At 48.9% G+C, this 11,840-nt stretch overlaps 1 protein-coding gene across 1 annotated transcript in view; it reads right to left on the bottom strand.

Moving 5' to 3' along the window:
- Nucleotides 1–3,390: 3,390 nt before the first annotated feature.
- SYCE1L (synaptonemal complex central element protein 1-like) overlaps nucleotides 3,391–11,840 on the bottom strand; it is an 11,691-nt gene continuing 3,241 nt past the window's right edge. Inside the window, exons 2-11 of the mRNA XM_012641518.1 lie at nucleotides 9,647–9,709; nucleotides 7,928–7,987; nucleotides 7,659–7,733; nucleotides 7,040–7,087; nucleotides 6,720–6,768; nucleotides 5,094–5,157; nucleotides 4,162–4,231; nucleotides 3,982–4,075; nucleotides 3,681–3,753; nucleotides 3,391–3,465 (exon numbers count right to left, since the gene is read on the bottom strand). Coding sequence (XP_012496972.1) covers nucleotides 3,391–3,465; nucleotides 3,681–3,753; nucleotides 3,982–4,075; nucleotides 4,162–4,231; nucleotides 5,094–5,157; nucleotides 6,720–6,768; nucleotides 7,040–7,087; nucleotides 7,659–7,733; nucleotides 7,928–7,987; nucleotides 9,647–9,709 — 671 coding nt within the window. The remainder of the gene's footprint in view (nucleotides 3,466–3,680; nucleotides 3,754–3,981; nucleotides 4,076–4,161; nucleotides 4,232–5,093; nucleotides 5,158–6,719; nucleotides 6,769–7,039; nucleotides 7,088–7,658; nucleotides 7,734–7,927; nucleotides 7,988–9,646; nucleotides 9,710–11,840) is intronic.

Genomic DNA, 11,840 nt, shown 5'->3' with positions numbered 1-11,840 from the left:
CTTCTTATGGCTCAAAAGACTGGATTGAACCAGATCCACTACGACATTACTTCCATCCCTAACATCATGTAATCCTATGATTCTGAGTTACATACTCTGGAAATGTATGTAGTGCAAATACATTTTTCCAGATTGTGGCTTTCTTTTTTAATCTCTTAATGGTGTCCTTTGATAGACAAAAGTTCTTAATGGTAATAAAGTCCAATTGTCAATTTAAACAAAGCCACTGTGATTGGCCAAGAATGAAAACATTTAGTGCTGTTTTGGTTTCCAAGACAGTAGTTTGTGAACACTGATATAGATCTGCCTCTTTCTACATAGGAGGAGAAAGAGATCCAGAAAGATGAAATGACTTACCCACTGTTGTGAGAGCAAATATGAATTAGAAAGAAGAGATTTAATTCTCCCTGTTTAAAATAAGGGACAAGACTTCCCCTGCCTGCCTTTTCTTAGAGCATCTACCTTGGAAAACTTGTTCTTTCTCTGTCTCTTTGAAATGCATATAAATCTTTTTAAAAGCTAATAAACCTCCTACCACCTTTATGACCCAGGATTGTTTTTCTCAAGGGCCTCAGAACCATCTCTTTGAAATATCATCATCATTCCTGTGAGAGGGTATGATAGGAGCTCAGCTGCAGCAGGTGCCTTGCTCCAAAACTGTCTCCTGTCATTTGATGTTTCCTTTGGATACAGCCAACGAACTAACACAGAGGGTCACCCCAATTTAGAATGAACAATGTGTGACAAATGGTGCTGTTAAGTCCACTTATTCAAGAGCTAGTTATTTTTTAGCACCGAATGGGTTGCATCTGTTTGGCTATATAAAAGGGCAAGATTTCTTTCTGTCTTTGCAATCTCTTTAGCAGACTGCCTGTGATGCGCATCACATTCTGGTTTAATGCTTGTTCAGTAATAAAACTGTCTTCTTTCTACTTTTTGTAGAGAAGTTTTCCGGTTTGGCAGGAGATTTGGTTTTAGTTATACTTCCTCAACAAGGTCACAACAAAGTCACAAAAGGACCCACCCAACTTCTGGCCTGGTACTCTTCCCATTGGCCCACGGCCTCTCGGTGGCACACTGTTTTATGTCTGCTATTGTTGACTGTGTACCTCTTTTGTCTGGTGAGTCTGTAAGCTCCTTGAAAACAGCACCTGTGACTGACACATTTTCTGTTACTTTCTCAATGGCCAAGAAAGTGCCAGGGATACGGCAGATAGTCAATAAATGCGAGTTGAATCACTGAACTTGGAAGAATTAAGTCAAGTGGATTGTGATCTTAACTGGCTAACAAGATGAAGCAAGCAAACAAACAAACAAAAACCCTGGATGAAATGGAAAAGAATGCAGGGTTGTGTAGCATGGAGAATAGGAAGAATTCTGAACTTGGGATAAGAAGATCTGGCCTTGAATACTAGTTTTTCCCTGGTTTTAGCGAAGTCATCATCAGTTTTCTTAACTGTAAAGTAACAAAAAATATATACCATTTATTGTGTAGGATTACTGGGATGACGATCAAATGAGGATATGAACATTCTTTCTAATAATGACGGCTACCACCAACACAGTACTTATGATGTACTAAGTACTGTTTTAAGCATTTTCCATATATTATCAACGTATTTAACCCTCACAAAAAACTCTCTACAGATACGAAAACTAGCCATAGGAAGTTAAATAACTTGCCTAAGTTAGACAGCTAGTTTACAGCAGAGCTGGGATTCTAGCTAAGATAGTCTGGCCCCAGGTTCAGTACTATCCTGCATGCACAGGAGGGACAATTTAGCTTATCCCAGGGCCCAAAGGAGGTTTCCAGAAGGGGTCAAGAGTTGGCCACGTTCATAGTAAGTTCTGTGCAGTTGGTAACACCATTTTGCAAATTTGGTCATTGAGTTTTGGAGACATGAAGCCATTTGCCTGAGGTCACCCCGTCAGTGAGCAGGGAAACCAGGATTTGAGTCCTAGGTGGAAAGTGAGAAGTCAGCACAATTTCCAAACGGTCCCATTTGTGTGACACAGAGAGGATGATTAAGAAGAAGTTAAAGTTCCTTACAGATTCCTAGAGACTGGCCTAAAGCAGGTGGGTGGTGACAGTGCCGGGGATCGGAGCTGGGGCCCACAGTCAGCTACGCCTGGGCACGAGAGTGGCCCAGGGGTTAAAGCTCCCTGGGCCTCCTCTGCGGACTTGGGGTGATAACAGCAACAACTGTGAGACGCAACATTTATTGAGGACTTACTGTGCAGATTCACTGCCTCAATTTTCCTCATCTCTGAATTGGGAATAACAACAAGAATAGTAATGAGAATAAATGGGATTGGGAATAATAATGAATCATTACAATAATAACACGTGATATACAACATTTACTGAGTATTTGCTGTGTGCCAGGTCCCCTTGCCAGAACACCACACACGTTAGACAAGGCACAGCTCGACTGGGTCCCTGGCAACTCTGGGGCGCTGTCTCCCATTCCTCTCCTCTGCCGGCCTCCTGAGACCGCTCCTCAAACACAACAAGTGCTGTCTCTCCTCACAGCCTCTGCACGAGCCCTGCCCTCTTCCAGGGGCACCTTTCCCCAGACACCCAACGGGCTCACTCCCTCACCTCTCCACCTCACCTCCTCCGTGAGACCTTCCCTGACCAGGCTATTTAAAATCCAGGGCCCAAGCAGTGCCTGGTGAGCAGCGGACAGTCAGCAATCAGTACGTGCTCGGTAATGGCAGTGGCCCGGTGCAAGCTGTCCTTTGGGGTTGGCCCCTCTTGAGCAGCTGATGTATTTAACAGACCTGAGGTGACTGAGTGCAAAAGCCCTGAGACCCAGGGAATGTGCACGCCAGACAAGGACGCGGCAGGGCAAAGGCCCTGAGGGGACAGGTGTGTGGCCTGTTTGGGAAGGGTGGAGAGACCGCCGTGGGCCAGAGCCCAGCGTGTGAGGGGAGCGCAGTAGCCAGTGGGAGTCTGTGGGCCAAGCAGAGGCTTTGGGAGGCTGGGGTCTCTCTAGACCACCAGAGACGCACAGGACCTGGACCTTTCTGGGTTTTAAAGACGTTACTTCTAGCCCTTGGTGACAAACTAGTTCAGGAACCGAGACAAGGCCATGGAGGTGGATGGCCCAGCCGCACCGCCAGAGGGTCCTGGACACACTTATTCATTGAGATGCTCAGGAGCATTTAGTGAAGAGCCTTGTGCACCTGTGCTGGACCGGTGGGCGGAGTCCGGCCGAGGCCCCGCCCCGAGAGTCCTAGACACCCCGCTCCCCACAGCACGCATCCGACCCTGCCCCCTCCCTGGGGCATAGACTCAGCCAAGCAGGGGGAGGACAGTCTGAAATCATCGCCTTTATTTCCTGGCAGGCCTTGAGGGCAGGTCGGGAAGGGGCGGGTCCTACAAGCCTAGGGGGCGTCAGGGCCAGCTGCCTGCGGTTCCACGTCGTCCTTGTCCCCGGCGTGCGGGAACTCAGGCCTGGCCTGCGGGAACCGGGAGTCAGGTACGGAGCCAGGTTCTCGGGCACCCTCGCATCCGCCCACTGCGCCGCTGTCTACCAGGCTCCCTCTGCCGTGTCCCCGCGCCCCGGGGACGCGCTGCGCTCGCGGACCCCTCTCTCAGGGGACCTCCCAGGATCCTGCCCACTCCGCTCAGTCTCTGCCCGCCGCGCCTCGCCTAGGCTCCCCGGGTTCCCTACCTCTCCTCTGCCAGCCCCGGCCTCTGGGGTGCTCCGGACCAGCTCCCCGAATTTCCCCAGCCCTGCCTTCAGCCTGCAGAGAAGGGGCAGAGGGGAGAGCAGGAAAAAGAGAGGGAGAGTCCAGGGGGAGTTGGGAGGAAGCCACCGCGGAGACACAGAGACCCACGCGAGAGAGGAAGAGGCTGGGGTGGGGTGGGGTGGGGGTGGACGTGGGGGGCGGCGAGGGCGGTTGGGGGCCACGGACCCATGCCCTGCTCCTTGCCCCTTCCCTCCTCGCCCCGGGCTCCCTTCGGCCTCTTACCCATGCTTCCCTGCCCGGGCGCCCTCGACCTCAACCTCGGGCCGCGAGCGCAGCCTCCGCTCCGCGTCCTGCAGCTTGGCGCCCACCAGCTTCCCTGCGGGCGGGCGGGAGGTCAGGGGCAGGCCCGCCCGGCCGAGCCGGCCTCCGCCCCCGCCCGCCCACCTCGCGCGGGAGGCTCACTCTCTGTGAGCAGCTGCTCCTTGCTCCTCTCCAGGGCACGGATCTCTCGCTCCAGTCGCCGCTGCAGCACCTGCCAGGACAAAGAGGTCATCTGTCCATCTGTCTGTCCTCCTGGCCACACTGCTCGCCCCTCTCCCTTTGTCCCTCGCCAAATCCTCGCCTACGTTAGGTCATTCATTCATTCATTCAACTATTTATTAACTCAACGTGCAGTTTCTGCTGTGGCTGGAGACCCAGTCCCCGTGTACCTCTCAAACTTCATCTCTTCCCACTCTACTCATCCTCCACGCCCGTTTCCTGTTCCTCACACGTTTCCGGCACAGGTGAGCCTCCTGGGACTTTACATTGGGGATACTTGCACCCAGATACCAGCGCGGCTTCTTCCCTCACTTCCTTAACATCTGTGTGCAGGTGGCACCTGCTTAAAGGCCTTCCCCACTGACATTTCATCATCTGGCCACTTATTTTCTCGGTGAGAGTCTGGGTACACCTCCCCCTGCCCCCAACCAGCTGGGACAGCAAAGACTTGGCCCCTTTGGTCCACCACTATCTCTGCCTGCCTGGAATGCTGCCTGATGCACCCGTCAACCATAGCTGAATGAAGGAATGACCTGACCACGGCTTTCTCAGGGTTCCCATTTGCCACTGCAAGGTGAACACAACACTCTAGGCGAGCAGAAGGAAAGTGGGATCAGCAAGGGCTACTCCAATAGCCTGGGCAAGCAATGCTGGATGTGGCCCGGTGGGGGCTAAGGGTGAGAAGTGGGCAGATTTGAGGTCAAAGCCAAGGGACTGAGTAGGTGAGAATAAGAAAGGAATGAAGGACTATGCTGTGGCCTTGGGCCTGAGCAGGGGTGGACACTGGGCTGGTCGTGGAGACACGGAAGCCAGGGGAGGACTGGCTTTGGTTGAAGGCGATGATAATGGCTCACGTGGAACTCCCAGAGGTCCTTCTGCTGGCCCATCAGATCCTCTAGCTGTTCCTCGACATCCGACCTGGGGGCCGACATCCAGGGATGAAAGGACACATGCCAGGACCAACACCTGGCCCGGCCATGTCTGGGGCTCCTCATGCACAGGCCTCCAAATCCCTGCCTGGTGCTCTCTCTGCTGGGAGCCCCTCCATGGAGATTACCCTGTAAGCCTTGGTTCCAACAACTCCCCTTCCAACAAAATCTCCCTGATGCAAGCCCACTCCCACTCTCCACCCAGTGGCCCACCAGGCCCCAGGCTTGGGAGTTAACCCAGAGTCCTCCCTGTGGTCTGAGAGTTATGGGAAAAAATTTGCTCCCTGGACTCCTGCAACAGGTGCTTCCTGGGAAGGGAAAGACAACCCTCAGTTATATTCTCTGAATGACCCCCTACTGCTTCCAGCAGGCGTGGGGGGTGGGACAACTGGTCACACCATTCACCTTTCTCCTATTGAACATGAACCTTCATGGGCCTCTGTCAAGGCCATCACCCTGTTCATCCCGGCCCCCATTAAGTCATGTCTTCCCAAGAAAGCTTCGTGAGGGGTGTGGTAGTTTAGCATCACAGATTCTTAAGTCCAGGCTGGAAGCCTGGATCTGCTACTCCACTGTGACCCTGGGCAAGTTACTTAACCTCTCTGGGTCTCAGTTCCCTCGTATGTAAAATGGTGGTAGTGATGGGAGGGTGACATTTGACCTTACCTCCTATAATTGTGAGGATTAGGTAAATAAACAAATATAAATGCTTATCAGACAGTGTGTGTATTGTGGTTAAGTATATACACACATTAACTATCTATCATCGGGTTTCTCTACACAATTAAAGTCATGGTACACCAGGACCTGAGACCTCTGGTCACATGAATGTACTAAGGTTCAGAGGGTGGAAAAATGAATGGATAGATGGCTGGATAGACAGTTAATTGGACGAATGAGTGGCTGGCTGGAGAGGGATGATAGCTGGTTAGAGAAATGAGTGGAGGGATAATCGTTGGATGGAGAAATGAAGGAAGGATTACAAGAAGGATAGATGGATATCTGGATGGATGGATGGATGAAGAAATGAATGGCTAGACGGTTGACTGGAAGGATGGACAGAGGATGAATGTATGGTTGGATGAATGAAAGATGATTAGATGGAAGGTTGGAGATAAGATGGCTGTCTGGCTGGATGCCAGGGTTGGATAGATGAATGGACGGATGAATGGATGAATGGGTGAGTGGCTAGATGGGCAGGTGGATGGATGGGTGGGTAAATGGATGACTGGGGGCCCAAAATAAGTGGACAAATAAATAAATGAGTGGGCAGCAGAGGAGCTGGATGGCTAACAGGAAAAGATTGAGAATAGCACCAGTGGATGGACTTTATTTGATAAATAAATTAGCAATGAATGACTAAATGAATGAATTAATCTTAACACCATCACCTAATATCAGAGATGATCAGAGAACTCATTTGTCTGGTTGCTCTATTTTATAGAAAGGGAAAATGAGGAGTGTGTGTCCAAGATTCATTTCCCTGGCTCTTGCTCCCTCCTCCTCTAGGCTGGGGGCTGAGGTGGGAAGAGCTGGGGCAGGACCTCTTACCTCTGAGCCTCACTTTTCTCCTCTTGCAGCTGGAGGATCCTCAGTGCCTCTGTGGGGAAGGAACCCAGGGGGCCCTGTGAGAGCTCTTGGAGAGTCAGTGTTGGGCAGAGGTCATGACCCCACAGCATGTCGGGCATCGGAGGGCACTGGGAGGACTTGGGTGTTTACCCCAGGTGAGGTGGCAGCCAAGGGAGAGATTTGAGCAGAGAGGGAAGCACCCTGACTCAGGTTTCAGTGGGATCCCTCTGGCTGCTCTGGGGAGGACATGCTTTTGTGGGGTGGTGGGGAAGGATAAGGAAGACACAGCAACTGATGAATACCTTTCTTTTTGCTCAAGATCTCCTCTAGGTGCACTTTCTCTCCATTCACTGAAAAACACAATGACACTTTCAGCCCCCAGGGGCTACATCTTGTGTCCCCACTGCAACTTCTTGTAAGGGGAAACGTCACACAGAAGGGGTGTTACAGCCCCAGGAGAGGTGAGGTGGGTCTTCTTGCCATCTCTGCACCCATCTCCCATGAGGACCCCCCTGTTCCAGCTTCTCCCCCTCCATCCCCACACATTCCCTGTCAGTGCTGAAGAAGTGAAGATACTGAAGCGTGTACAAGGTTTGCACTGAGGGGACAGATGAATATAAAGAAATAAATACATTGTGTCAGGTGGAAATAAAGGCTCTGAAGAAACAAATGAAGCCAGAGAGTGAGAGTGAGCTGGAAAGGGTGGGAATCTATAATTAGATGAGACCATCTAGGTAGGTCTGTTGGGGTGAAGTTTGAGTAGAGAGCTGAGAGATGACATGGGATAGCAGGAGGCAATCCAGATTATGTGGGCTAAGAGCACTGTGGGCAAGGGAACAGCCTGTGCAAAGGCCCTGGGTGGGCACAGGAGCATCAGCAGGGGTCATGGGATCTCTGGGTCCTTCTTTTGACCCCACTTACAGGATTCTAATTCCCTATGCAGGGCCTCCCAGAGAGCTTGGGTCTCTCCAAGTTCCTCGCTTGATTTCTTCTTCACTGGGCCAAAGAAGGGAAAAAGACACCGTGAGTGCAGTCTTTAGTCTCGCTGTTCTTTTGCAACTGTGACATTACACATTCATCTTCCAACAACTCTGGAGGGGCCTAGATTTTGTAGATGAGGAAATGAAGGCATTCAAAGTCCAGGCCCTCTCTGCTGGCCCCAGCTGGCCAGTGTATGCCCCCAAGTTTACCTTGCTGAATCTCATTAATCCGGTTAATCAGGTCCTCGATCTGTGGCTCCAGGCTTCCCTCTGAAGAAAGGAAGGAAGAAAGAATGAGCTAGGAAGACAGATGCCTGGCTGTCCAAGGCAGATGGAGGAGGGGTGGGTGACAGCGCTGTGTCTCTGCTGCCATCAATCAACCTGCATACGCTGTGCCCCTGCTGTGTGCTGGGCTCTGAAAGAGGCCCTGGCAAGGCTGGCATTTTGGCGGGGGGAGCTGGACACTGAACAAAGATATATGAATCCATTCAGGTGGCAGTAACTGCCGTGAAGAGAAATAAAAGTGAGGCAAGGTGTTCAAGAGCAAAAGGGTAAAAGGTGCCTCTTGAGATATGGAAAGACTCCAAGTCAGGTGGGAAGCAGGCCCTGCAGCTCTGTAGGGTGGAGAGTATGGAAGGGGAATCACTCCAGGCAGAGGGAACAAGCGCACATCCCCCACAGTGGGAGTGGTGAGGGGGCTGGTGTGGTTCAGTACAGTGAGCAAGTGGAGAGCTGTAGGAGGGGAGGTGGGGAAAGTGGGACGTGAGACCACTCAGGGCTTCTTGGGCCATGGTGGAAGCTTCCAGATGTAATTCTGAGTGTGGCGGGAGCCAATGGAAACCTCCCACCTGCCCCATTCTGTCAAAAGCCAGGCAGGGCTGGTTGTCACTTCTGTCAACCTGGACTCTGATATTGGCCTCATCTGAGAAATGGGGGAAATGCTGCTTCCATGTTGTGGGTGGAAGCCTGCAAGTTCTCCAGGGACAGGGAGATCACTGTCCCTTTAGGGAGTCACCTCTAACTTCTCCCAGTCCCTGTTTCAGAGCTTGGTATGGAGAAGGCTTCCTCCTCATCCCTCTCTGGCTTCACGGTTGGCAACACAGAGCTGGGGCAAAGAGCTGTCCAAACCCTTGCTGGATCTCACTGCCAACCTCAAAGACACTTTGGAGTTAACCTCAGGCCCTGTGTTTTCCAAGGTCACCAACTCCAGCTTCTGTGAGTTTCAGGACAGTGGTGCTCTCCACGGTGCTGATTAGAACAGACAGAAATCTCTGAGGGTCTTTGTTTTACTGGAGATGGTCAGTGGGTCACTATGCATTTCCATTCCTGCAATTTGTCTACCCCTTTAGCCTAAACAGCAGCCCCAACACACTTCTTCTGCGTGCAGCCACAGAGTGGGGGAAGGGGAGATTCCCTTTTGTTTGGAACAGACTGATGGATTATAGAATTTTAAGCTAAGGATGGGCTGGGGGGTCTTACCTCAAACCTGGCCAGCACTGCCCCAGCCCTGATATGGGTACTAGATACAAGCTGGCTTCCAGCTCTCCCTAAACAAGCAAAGTAAGGTGCAAAGCCATCTGCATTGCCACTTGTCATTGGTATATAAAAAGGGAGGACAAAGAATACGTACCCATGCATGTATTTTTTTAAAAAATCTCTGCAAAGATAGTGAAGAATTGAAAAAGAGTTGCTGCTTGCCTGTGGGTCAAGGAAATAGATGACTGATGTGTACATGTGTGGAGGGGATAGGTTTTTCCATCGCCATAAACTTCTTGAATTTTGAACTGTGGGGCTGTATTTTTAGTTCAAAGAATTAAACTGTATAAGAGAGAGAAAGTACAGGATAATTTCCTAAGGTTGTTTAGTTTGAACCACATCTGTCTGGCTTGAAACCTTAAGCCAAGGCTCAGACACAAGAAGACACATGACCTTTCTGCAGCTTTATCACCATAGCCAGCAAGTCTTCTGTCTTCTTTGAAGACTTGGCCTGCCCTGTGGAGATGAAAACCAGAATTACAGGACCCAGTGACAGTGAGAGTGGACTGAGAAGGGAGTAAGGACGTTTCAGTGGGCTTTTCAAACACCCCTGGGCTGGGGCTGAAAATGGGCTGAGGGACAGGTTTCCAGCCAGAGCAGGGCCCCTGCAGAAGCCCTGTACCTCGTCCCAGAGGTTTGTGGTGTGTGCTGGATGAATCAGGACCCCTAAGGGTCAGCTTCTTCCTGAAGGGTCAAAAGATACCACAGATGTCCCCTTAATGAAACTCAAGGGTGAGAGAAGGGGATGCACTTTTGCTGTCACTGCCGTTCAAGATCATTATGAAGTTCTAATCAATACAATAGGGCAGGGAGATTTCATAAGCATTTCTTTAAAATAATTATAGCTCATCAATTACAAATTCTTAATGAACTGATAGATCTAGGCAATAGTTATAAATGGTTGCTAACATTAAGAAAAAACAACTAAATATTATGAGCCTCTTGATGGAAAAATACAACACTACCAGTGAAGGAATTTTGTCCAAAAATCCCTACACAAAACAAAAAAGGGAGTCTCATTAAGCTTCGATATTTAAATACTAATTCATAAAAAACACAAAGGGCAGATAAACATGTTAAATGACACCACTGGGGGTGCAATCGACATCATGCAGGCTGTGGGAAACTCCATACGAAAGCCTGGTTTCTTCAATAAACAAATTGCAAAAAAGAAAATGAGGGAGAGGGAAAATCCTATAGATTAGAAAAGTCCTGAGACATATATCAACCAATTGCAATGAATAGATTGTATTTAGATCCTGATTCAAACAAACACAATTTCACCATATATACTTCTCTACATATTTTAACATGAGCCCATGCTACTTTTAACGTTCAAATGACAACAACAACAAAACCCCAGGAATATGTTAACTTCTTAAAAACATCTTAAACTCTTAAAATCCATGATTAAAGGTCAAATCCCAGTGGCCCACTACTTTCCAAGGAAAATTGGACAGTGAAGAGGAAAGGCAGCTAACAGAACACATATGATAGCCAAAAAGTTAATGACGAAATGTTTACCCACAATAGGATACAGTGAAAAGTTCCTCTCTCAGACCCTAAATTCCTCAATTCCCTTCCTCAAAGGCCACTAACACTCCAAGCTATTTGTGGGTACATGGAGATAATTCAGTTCATATACAAACATACGTCCTGCTTTTTCTATGTACGTGGTAGCATGTCATGCATGATGCTCCACATCTTGTATTTTTCATTTGACAATGTATTCTGGTGATCTTTATGTTCTTTCTAGTGGCTGCATGGTGTTCCACTGCATGGATGTACCATAATTTAAGAGCAGTGTCATACTGATGGATATTTAGGTTGTTTCCCTTATTTTGCTGTCACAAACAATGCCACAATGAGCATCTGTATTCATATTCTTGGGCTGTCATAACAAAGTACCACAAACTGGGTCTTCCCTCTGTGTCTGTGTTTCACATGCTGTTCTCTCCCTGTATCTCTGTGCGTTGGTATTTCCCTCTTCTTACAAGGACACCAGTCACTGAATTACGGTCCACTCTAATCCAGTATGACCTCATCTTAACTAATTATATTTGCAAAGACCCTGTTTCCATAAAGTCACATTCTGAGGTTCTGGTGGACACGAATTTTGGGGGGACACAATTCAACCTAGTACACCATTCTTGGACATTCTTCTCTGTGCTTGCAATGGAATGTATCTATTGGCTACAGCTAGATTACTCCCTAGAAGCTACCTACTGGATCAAAGGGTGTGTGTATTACTAAATTTGACTGATATTAGAAAATTGCCTTCCCCCGTTTCAGGCTCACAAAGGAACTCTTCTTCATACTCTTACCAGCCAAGTATGTTTTCAACCTTTTTCATTTTTTACCAATCTGATAGGCAAAGGCAGTGTTTCATTTGAAACTTTTTGATAATAAATATCAAAATCTTATTCATCTCCCCTTGATCAGAAATTCCACTCCTAGGAATGCATCTCAAACAAATAATTAAATATGATGGGAATGATGTTCACTGTTTCACTGTTTGTAATTTTAAAATAAGGAAGTAACCTGAAGATACCTTAGGGGATTAGTTAATTACAGCACGTTTGTAGGA

This window comes from Propithecus coquereli, unplaced genomic scaffold (assembly GCF_000956105.1).
Source record: "Propithecus coquereli isolate 6110/MARCELLA unplaced genomic scaffold, Pcoq_1.0 Scaffold165, whole genome shotgun sequence".
Classification (NCBI taxonomy): domain Eukaryota; kingdom Metazoa; phylum Chordata; class Mammalia; order Primates; family Indriidae; genus Propithecus; species Propithecus coquereli.
Note: the sequence above shows the minus strand (reverse complement) of the source record. Positions and strands in the feature narration are given on the sequence as shown.